Below are 11,030 nucleotides of genomic sequence, written 5' to 3'. Positions count from 1 at the left end.
TAAAAATATTTCCCCTCTAGTTTCAAGAAAGAAAATTATTTCTGGAGTTTATTTGAAACTTAAAAATCAAAATTTTAGGTAATTGTAGACAAGGTTAGGGACAAAGATACTTTAAAAAGCTTATAGAAATTTTGATTCATAAAAATATATAGAAATATATTTTATTTTCCTTAAAACATTTTCCAAGTCTTCAACACTTCTTTCTATTATATGTATTCCATTATATTTAGATCTTTTGAGAAAAAATGAAATTAAAAAAAGAACCTAACTAAACTCTTGTTCCTTGGAAGGAGAGATGGCTAAGCTTGCATAGCTCAATGAGAACATGCTTGTTATTGCAAACTTATGGTTGTGGGAATATAGCTCAATTGCCTAACAAGAAAAAAAGGGAAATTTGTTGCTATAGACCTAATATGAGGCCAAGTACTTCACATTGTGTGTGCTACTTATATCATTTTGCATGTGAGTTGTGCTCCTTGTGTTGATAAAAAAGACTCAAGTACAATTGTAGCTTTATTTTGCTTTCAGTTAGGCTACCTCAAGTATTTTCCTAATTTAAGCTTATCAAGAATATGGGGAGGTACACCTACACTCCACCAAATTCATCAAAACAATAGCAGCAATAGTATCTTCCTATCTACCTTCTCCACTACCTTGAAAATGTTTTTTTGTTTTCGGGTAGATCAATAGGGAATATAGGCCCCTACCTGTTTTGGAATTGACCAAAAAGTGTCAATGTTTTTAAAGTGTTAGTGAAAATGGAGGTCATGATGTTTAACTAGGGCTCAGGTGGAATTGCCACTAGAAACCAACCCCATTCTCAATAATTTAAGTGTTTTGTTGACTGCTAATTAATTTTTAAGAAATTGTAGCAATTCCCATGGTTGAACCTTAACTAACTAGTTATTACGGTATTAGTTCTTGGTCTTTAGTTTATTCTTGGTGTCTCTCGTCAAATTTGGTGAGAAAGAGGTTACCTTTATTTTATTTTCACTACTTTGGTGGTAGGATTTGAATTTGGTACATAGTATAGCAATTGTTAATACCTTAATGAGCTAAAGATTATTTAAGCCAAATCCTCAAAAGCATATGGGTAGGTCGGCTTTGTTGGGTTTTGGACAAATTTTGTGGCTTTGAATCCTTGACCTGCCTCACAAAAACTAGGTCCGCGAGCGGTTAGCTCCCTGGTTCGAGTTATGTTCCTAACCAGTCAGACATAGAGATGCAAAGTTCAACATATGTAAACAGGAAATGCCACCATAGTACATGTACTATTCTGTTTCCATATTACATGTAGTCCTTCATTGATAACAAACCTTGGAGATGAGCTCACCGTCCCTTCAACAAACGAAACATCTCATTGGTAGTATTGAGGTAGATAGTGAAAATATGTGGCACACAAACGGTAAAGTCCATGTACTATTGGAACCTTAAATGAGATATACAATCGTGATTATCTACAAAGAACCATTTATCTTTTGTACATTAAAGTCATAATCATTTTCGTCTCTTAAATTTCAAAATGGGTAATTTTAATATTGTCATTGATAGATACACAGTTCCAAAAAAAAATTCTCGGATTTCGTAACTCACCCCAAAGCATCCAATTGACATCTAATGAGTGAATAATTGTGACCCCCATGTCCAAAAGATAAATGATCTATTTATAGACAATCCCAATCACTTAATAATGAAATTATGTGCTTCTTTTTAAAGTTTTCAAACTGCCCCTTATGTTCAAAACTCAAACTTGGTGGTTTTCATTTTTATTTTACTTTCTCTCTTTCAAAGAGGAAAAAAGAAAAAAAATATAATTGACACCATGGTGCATTGTAGTTTACAAATAATATATTAAACACCATCTTAACCATCAATCGTCAATAACGGACGATATGAACTCTTCCTCCACTCAATGACCGATTTGGTAGATAAACATTTATCTTCCATTTGTTAATTTACAGTATGTAAACTTCAATGCACCACAGTTCTCATTGTCTCTCTCTCTCTCTCATGTTCTTGATGCATACATTTTTTTGAGTCGAGAACTTGATTTACACAAGGGAGGCTCCAACATTCGACCTGTGTCCTTGCAATTGGAGTGTTTCATCACTGAAGCAACCGGCTTCTTAACTTCTTCTATGTCTCACTCATCAGACGCTCATCTACTCTTGTACTTATGGGATGTTTTCTCTTTTCGTATTCTGTTCTCGTCACAGATACTTAAGAAATTTTTACAATGGGGATTATATACTATGAAACCATTTATTTTTGATACAAGGAGTTCACAATTACTTATACAAACCATTTATCTTTGGCACAAGGAGTTCACAATTACTTATAGCCATCCGATTTGTAATCTGATAGCTTGGATGTGTCACAAAGTTCTAGAAAGTATCTTTTGAACTTTAAGCTTGTTCCATGGAATAAATGCATCCACCCAATTTTATATCCAATGGCCAAGTTTAATTGTGACCACCTGTACCAAAGGTAAATGGTCTCATTTTATATTTTCCCTTTATAGTAACCTTGTAATTATTTAAAGTATGTTAGATCCAGAAAATGCAGTGTATAGTGCATTTGGTGTAACATTTTGTGCACCCTCTAGAAAAAACAATTGATGCTTATTGTGTAGCACAACCAATAATACTTTTTCCTTTGTCTTAATTTTCCTACTTGACTGTCCATCCCTTGTATATGTAGGGCCAATCCTGCTCTCATAACTATTTATATCTTTGATGGTTCCCATCATTTGATCCCACTCATGTGCTTTTTCAACTACAATGAACAAAGTATTTGTGTTACTATCCCTTGAGTAGCAAGGCACAAAATGTAAAAATTCTTTTTTGAAATAATGGTAGTATTATTAGTAGTTAGGTAGCACCATTTGTAGCAGAACTGGAAGTAGCAGTAGTAGCTGTAGTAGCACTTATATTCAAGAGGAAATGAACAAACAGATTCAAAAGTCAGAGGAAACATACTAATAAACCAGACATTTATATGCAGGATAGGAAATACATTGAAATGGACTATGTTTCCTTGTGGTGCTCCATGGCTATTCACACATGGAGAAGCTAGAACATGATTTTGTGCATTCTTCTATTTACATGAGCTCCATCCAATTTATTTACCACAAGGCATCTTCCAACTACAAATGAACCCCATGGGTTGTGTGCTTGCTTAAGTGCAAAGCACTCTTCTAGCATGTGCACTGCTCATACTAATAATAGTGTTCTTTTGATAAATCCTTTAGGCGAATGCATCAGTGGGGCCCTCTTTTTACTCTCTCTAATGGCGAGGAGTCTCAGATGCTCTTAGTACTGTCTAGCCTGACTGATCTAAAACTTGGGGTAGCGCATTGCAGAGCAAGCATGTTTCTCTAACATGCTCATGGCTGATAACACGTCTCTCGCTCTGTCAGTGACACGTACTCTCTCTTAGAGGGCTAAAAACTCCCTCAACCTAGCTTAGCATCTCAAGGAAGAGATTAGGGCCAAGAAGTGCTCCTCTTTGCATGGTATAGTGATGCCCATATCATGTTCAAAGCCAAATTCCTCCTCTGCTCTTTGAAGCAAGCTTTGAAAGAGTGAAGTTTTTAAGTACGAGGTCGGTATGACAAAACGCCTTCTATTCTCACCTACATAAACTGCAAAGTGACCCTTTGGAACATCAGGAGCTGCTTGTGCAGTACTAAACCAATTCACAATTTGCTTCTTTACTGTTGCAAACTCACCCTTCTTCATACCCATCTTTCCTCGAGTTATATTCCGGAAAGAAAAGAGAAATCTCAAAGCTACAGTGAGAAACAGAGGACTGAGGTTTGAATTTTGGTTGAGAGAAACACTTGAGTGACGGCATACTTATACTGAAAAGGGCAGGTGGAAGTTCCCTTATGACATATTTTGATCCCATCTCTTGGAGAGAGAGGGGCATAACCACATGGGCTTCTTGTTTGGACATTGTCCTATGGTTTTTCTTGCACAAGACAGGATCACATGGAGAGTTAGGAGTTTGGTTCCATGCTCCACTTATGCAAAAGACCCACGGCAATTGAATGGTGGATGTGGAGTTTTCCTGTTTTCACCACGGTGCACATGCGAATGGTATAAAAGTGCTTCATGAATGACATGCACTTGGCTGTTCAGTCACTGTCACATGGTTTTTTTGGCTCGTCGGCTGCTAGTGAACAACCATTCGATGGACCCTACCTCATGTGCATCATTTTCCTGCATATCCACGACCTCATCATTACATTATAAATAAGCATGTGGTAAATGAGCTTTCATGAAGTTATGGGCCATCATCTCTTCTAAGGATATAACCTGCAGTGAGTTATGGTGACAATATTTAGTCCTATCTATGAAACTCAAAGGAATAGTGTTTGGCAGACAGCGCTAAAAATGGAGAAAAATCCTTCTTGAAAGATGAGTTGGCTGGATGGTGCATTTACAAAATAATATAAATTTGGATTAGTATCAATAACAATATTCAAAACCAAATATTAACTTGGAATTAATACTCTAGACTTTGCATTGATTCATGATCAAGTTCACTAATAAAACAATTAGGTGAATAACTAAAAGCACAGTGATGGCTCAATCAAATTATGTGGTCTCAGATTGCTGTCGATCCCCAGACCAGAAATAATCACATGGAGCCAATCAAATTATGTGGTCTCAGATTGCTGTCGATCCCCAGACCAGAAATCATCACATGGAGCTCTGTAGACCAGAAATAATCAAGATTAACAAAACTTCTATTCATGTAGTTTGCTTCCCTCTTCACGTTGCTGTTTTTCTATTCCAAAAGTAGATACTCAAGGTCCCTTAATTCAGACAAATACAGGGTACCTATGAGTCACTTTCTTAATGTCCCACCATACTACGATAGTGGTCCTTATAGATGGGGATCCCGCATTGTTGCAAATAATGAGGCCTTAGTACAAGCTGGGCAAAGGATGGAAGGTGAGTTAACTCTCAATGTATCTACCTTTTCCGACATCACAAGCAATGATGGCATTTCCACAATCCAAAGAGGAATTGAACAGTTGTAAGGATCCTCATTTTGGAGTTTCACGTGCTTTTGGAGTCACCGTGTCTATTTTACAGCTTCACATGCTGTTAGAGCCACAATCCATTGTTTAGGGTTATCGACAATCTTAAGTACTCTGATTTGTTTCCAATCTTTGTTAGAGCCATCAAGGCATTTACAAATTTACATAGGATTATGCATAAAATTAGAAAAGTTAAGTGTGGATTTCACATGTTTTCAGAGAATAGAAATGAATTTGTAGGTTTCTTCAAGTGTTCTCATGTAATTCCTTCAATGTCTGGATGTTGAGAAAAATATCAGATAAATTTTTTGATGTGCTTTATGGTCCCCTTCCAATGGAACTCAGGTACATAGTTCATCATCATTATAATCATCATCCGAGCCTTATTTTACTATTTGGGATCGGCTATAAGAATCATGTTCCACCATTCTGATCTATTAAGGGCCATACCTTCAGTAAAAAGCATACAGAAAATGCCCTAGCATGAGCATATAATATAGTTTTAGGATTCATAAAAAGATTGGACAAAGTTTTATGTTGGATGCCTACCTAATACAACCCTCCTCTACCCAGGCTTGGAACTGGCATAACGTGCTTGGGGCCGGCCAAGGTGGAGTTAGCTTAATTATATAGTTAAGGAGGCAAATTAGATGGCTAAATATGTTCATATTATAGTCTTCTCTTGTCTAACTGTTTTCGCTGAACTAGGCATCATTAATACCACCACTTATTGAAAATTGCAAACAAATGATCATTCTACAAGCATCCCTACCCATAAACTACTTTTATGGTAGATTAAACCAAAGAGATAGGGGGTTATGCTATCGCATCTAACAAGCTGTAGATGCCACCTGGTTACCTCAGAACTGTGCTCAAATTTAGCCATGGAAGCTTTCCTTCCATATTATGTTGGACTACCAACAAGAAAAATATCATAAAATATGCAAAAGGTCAAGTATTTTTCCTTTTATTTTGGAAAAGGGATTAATAATTCCTAGATTAGGGAAAGGTTACAAATTTAGGAAACCTAAACAAAATAAGACACCCCAATAGCCAATATATAATCTGAACCATTCCCATAAGACAAAAAAAATTTCATAGAAATCAAGAGACTTCCATAGGTAGCTCAACTATTGATGAATTGGAATATACTTGCAACATCTGGTGTAGCCTTGACCCCTTGTAGAATCACATACATAATATCCACTGGCTCCATGAAATGTTAAAAAAATTCCCTGAAAGAAAAAGTTGTTTAGGTGTCAATGTCATTTATGTAGGGATCTCGTGAACCCCTTAGCTTGTGGAACGAGGAATCCCAAATTCTAGGATTCCACCCAAGATCGTGTACATGATTGACTAAATGCAAAGTAAATAAATACAACTATAAATCAAGTGCGAGACATAAAGCAAACATAAAAACAACACATGATTTACATAGTTCACCCCGTAGGGTAACATTCATGGCCACAACAACTAGAAATCCATTATCACATTGAAGATTACAGTTTTGGGTTACAAGAGATAATACCTATCTCTAAACTTCGGTAAAAGACCATTGCTGATCTTCTCTTTTAAACCCACTCTCTAAACCGAGTAACACCGTAGATCAACATCATCTTTGCCACCACTACCGGAAAGATAACTTTAAGAGCAACCGAGAGACTTTCTCTCTCCAGAAGTGAAAGTTAACCAACCCAAAATTCATAAGAATACTGCCTCTCTCGTGGAGGTGGCCATGTCTCTCTCTCTTGGAGATCCATTTCTATATTGGAGATCTATTCCCATACTCCCCAAAGGGGTGACCCTCAAAAGATGGGTATTATGTCCTCCTTCACTCTCTTATAAAGATATCACTTTCTTGCTTCTCAAGAAAGTCAATTTTTTATTTTTCATAATACCCTAATCTTTAGAATAAAATATGGGTATGGTGATTTAGTTATTATCAAACCATTATTCACAAAATCGAACCGGAACGGTTAACCAGACATGGGTTTGAAAGCGGTTTAACCGGCCTAACTGGTAAACCAGCCGATTCAACTGCTTTAACCGGGCAAGTCTTGGGTGATAAAAAAAGTGTTAAAAAAAATACAAAAAATACAAAAACAAATCTACGAAAATATAAAAACTATATAAAGAATGATTCAAGCAAAACACATTCAAGTGAAGTTGAAAATTAATGAAAAAAAAGGATTTTAGCCCATTTTATATTTTCCATGGGCTATTTTTAAAACTTTCTAAAAAAGATGGGAAAATATAATAGTGAATTAATGACCAACACAATTTTTAATCTTTACCATACTATAAAAAATATTTAAAAATGCATCACAAATCAAATTCCTTATTTTTGAGAATTTATATATATTTTTTTGAAATTCTTTTTAAAAATACCGGTTGATCACCTTAACTACCCAAAACAGGAGCCGGTCACTGGCCGTTTCCGATTTAACTGAGAGATTAGCAGTTAGATCGGGCGATTTTGTGAACAATGCACCAAACCCAACAATCTATTCAGTTCAAAACTATTAAGATATGGATATCTCAGATTCATATTGACATACATCATTATGGATGTATGGATATATATTTCTTGATAAGGTTAGGTATCTAGAAGATAGAGATCCAGTTACTTGGTCATCAAGTTATCATACCATAGTTATCTCATGTAATTGTGTGATTGTCCTTTATATATAGAGGAACTTATTAATGTAAATATTTATTCAAAATAGCGAAGATGTAGCCTGTTGGGCTTTGGATTCATGGATATAAGGCTTCGGCCTGAATCACGTAAATGTTATGTTCTCTCTTCTTCTCTCTCCATTCTTCATTGTATGCTCCCTTGAATTTGAACATGGTATCAGCACATTCTTCTTGTTGACTTTGTGCCTTCGTCTTCTGCTCATGTGCCTGTGAGTGTGCCTCCTGCACCTGTCCCATCCCGGTTAGTTCATTTGTGCCTGCCACGAGAGCACCGATCACCCTACTAAAAAAAACCCCTTGCTCAATCTCATCTCGCTATGAGTCAAGGCAACCAGTCTGCTTTTCAATGGGCATACACATTCCAAGTTACAAAAGTGCAGAGAGGGAGATATAATTGGGTTGCTCTTTTATGAGAGAGAGAGTGTGGCTTGCACATGGAGAGAGAGATTTGTTTGGTTCATGTTGTGGGCTTCCAAATTCTCTGGTTTTTTCCTCGCATATATAATATCTCTGGTATCTTTTCGTATAAATTTGTTGAAACCGATGGCATTTTGGTCGCTTTCCGTATTTATCTATATTTGGAGAAAGAGCTCCACACTCTGCTTTCTCGCTTTATCGATCAATATATGTGCGCCATGGTATCGTTGGAAAAGTATTCGAAAACGAGAAAAACCCTCAGGGGAACAAGATCCATGGGCTTGAAGATTTGCATAAGTTTAGAGTTGTAGAGCTCAGGCGAGAGGCTGAGCGTTGCGATGTCTCCATGCGCATACTTGTCCTAAGCTCGGTGAGTTTGCAAGGAAGAGGCTTCGGAAAAATTTCCCAGCAAGCAGCGGCGAAGAGCTATGTAAGGATGAGATTTTCCCGGCAAATAAAGTTGCCGAAAAGTTGCTGCCTTTGTGTCGGTCTTTGAAGAATATATGATGTTCTGCACCATGTGCGCAGCGCAAAGTCCTGTCTTCCCCTTTGCAAACCTATCGCATCCTCCTTGTTGATCTTGGGAATAGGTCCCCCCAAGATCGCTTGCCATCACCATGGGCCTTGCAAAAGTTGGTGCTGCCCTGTGCGCTTTTCCCATAGCCATCGTACTTTTAGTGATATCTTTGAATGGAGAGAGAAACAACTTCTTTCATGCTTTATGTCATGACTCATGAGCTTATCCATTTCCATTTGTGGTGTGTTTTTTAGAGATAGAGAGAGATTGATTTGGGATTTTATGGTTAAAAAGAAGAAGAAGATATTTTGCAAGTTGGGTGTTTTTCTATTTTGCAAATTGGGAAGTTTCTTTAGCAACTTTTTGGTTTTAAGACTCCAATTCCAGTTTCACTTTAGTGATCGAATTTCTCGATCCTGGTTGATGATCAAGTTTTTTATTACTTGATTATGTATGATGAAGGAGTTTTCCATTGCTCCATTGTGTGTGATGATCGTCGAGTTTTTTGTTACTCGATCCCGGATATTCTAAAGAAGAAAGAAAGAAAGGTCATTTTCTTTTAGAGAGAGAAAACCTCTAGAAAGAAAAGAAGCCTCTGAGAGAGTAGATAAAAGTAGAGAGCCCAAGAAAGGTTGTTTCTTTGAAGATCATAGTAACTTGTGAAATTTACCACGGATTTGATTACTATATCTCTTGATAAGGTTAGGTATCTAGAAGATAGAGACCCAGTTACTTAGTCATCAAGTTATCATACCATATTTATCTCATGTAATTGTGTGATTGTCCTCTATATATAGAAGAATTTATTGATGTAAACATTTATCCAAAATAGCGAAAATGTAGCCTGTTGGGCTTTGGATCTGTAGACGTAAGGCTTCGGCTTGAACCACATAAATGTTATATTGTCTCTTCTTTTCTCTCCATTCTTCATTGTATGCTCCATCGAATTCTAACAAGAACTGAGTATGGGACCTTTGAAGTCCATTACGTTGCTTCTTTTGCAAGGGCTTAACAAAGTTGCCCATTTATTTGCCAATCAATAGCTAGATCATGGATTTTTTTCCCTCGATTTCAAAATTTATTTTTGAAAATTTGCACTTTTCCTTGAGAGAAAGGTCATTCATTATATTAGCATGAATTTTCTATAGGAAATTTTTTTATGTAATTGCGACACTCTAAACAATCAAATTAGGGCACACCTCAAAAATTTCACTAGAAGAGGTCGTTTTGATGCCCAAATTTTTTCAAATTGATCATCTCGACCTTAAGATGCATGGACATGAGAAAAAATGGATTTCAAGTTTTTGAAATATAGCAACTTGTAATGCATTTTTGGATCGTCGATTTTCAAGATTTTCAAGTTTACACAGACCTGCTCGAACTACACTATTTTTGATGCTTTAAATTTTATAATTAGAGATGAAAGCATATTTTAAGGCTATCACAAAAATTTTTAGTAATGAAACCACACTTCTTGACACTATTTGTAGGTGTGTTTTACTTTAATTGTTTAGAGCCTTGGCTTTATACAAACGGCACCGTTTCTACAATAGGTTTTTTTTACGTACATTTTCTTTTCCGATGTATTCTTGATCATTTACACATTTCTTACAATTTTTCAAAAACTATTTGACGATTTTCTGGTTTATTTACTTTACATTCAATATTTTTATATTTTTCCATAGCTTAAGTTTCTTTATCTTTTATTTTTAATTGGACTATGGTGTTTAATGTGAATCGTCACCCAAACTCATTTAGTTTGGATTGAAACGATGTTTTCCTTTAAAAAATGAAAACGTTTTTATAAGGGTGAGGCCCTAATCAATCAAATTAAGACTTATCCAAAAATTCATTAGAAGAGGTTATTTTGATGCTAAAAAATCCTCAAATCAATCATCTCAAACTCAATATGTATAGACATGAGAAAAATGAATTTCAAGTCTTAGAAATAGTGCATCTTGTAACACATTTTCTATACCATCAATTTTCAATATTTTCAAGTTTTCATAGATCTACTCAATGTACACTTTTTTTGAAGCTTTAAATTTTATAATTAGTGATAAAAATAAATTTTTAGGCCATCACTATTTGAAGATGTACTTCACTTTTGATTGTTTAGAGCCTCAATCTTATACAAACCACATCCTTAGAAAAAAGGATTTCCCCAATTCTCGGGGTATTGAAATGTTTTCTCATATTATTTTCAAAACAAATAATGTTTTTCTATCAAAAAGATGGAAATGAACAATTCTTTGACATTGTGAAGCTCTCCAGTTATTTTTCTTTTTTTTTGCCTGTGTATGCTCAGCCTTCCATGAGAGTTTAAAGGAGCATATCACAACCCAGAGA

General features: G+C 35.8%; 1 protein-coding gene and 1 long non-coding RNA gene across 2 annotated transcripts in view; both read right to left on the bottom strand.

Annotated features, from left to right (window-relative positions):
• Positions 1–2,902: 2,902 nt before the first annotated feature.
• LOC110007506 (auxin-responsive protein SAUR50) lies at positions 2,903–3,906 on the bottom strand. Its single transcript, XM_020668892.2, has one exon. It carries the CDS (start codon positions 3,744–3,746, stop codon positions 3,465–3,467), a length of 282 nt encoding a protein of 93 aa, XP_020524551.1. The 5' UTR covers positions 3,747–3,906; the 3' UTR covers positions 2,903–3,464.
• Positions 3,907–6,046: 2,140 nt separating this feature from the next.
• LOC148779870 (uncharacterized) overlaps positions 6,047–11,030 on the bottom strand; it is a 28,298-nt gene continuing 23,314 nt past the window's right edge. The window contains exon 3 of the long non-coding RNA XR_016044671.1: positions 6,047–6,285. This is a non-coding gene — a long non-coding RNA (uncharacterized LOC148779870). The remainder of the gene's footprint in view (positions 6,286–11,030) is intronic.

Source organism: Amborella trichopoda, chromosome 11, assembly GCF_054954075.1.
Source record: "Amborella trichopoda isolate Santa Cruz 75 chromosome 11, AtrichopodaSantaCruz75HAP2 v2.0, whole genome shotgun sequence".
NCBI lineage: Eukaryota > Viridiplantae > Streptophyta > Magnoliopsida > Amborellales > Amborellaceae > Amborella > Amborella trichopoda.
This window is presented reverse-complemented; position numbering and strand designations above follow the sequence as displayed.

Excerpts from the sequence above, each read along its gene's own strand:
- LOC110007506 (XM_020668892.2), bottom strand. The coding sequence starts at position 3,746 with ATGGGTATGAAGAAGGGTGAGTTTGCAACAGTAAAGAAGCAAATTGTG.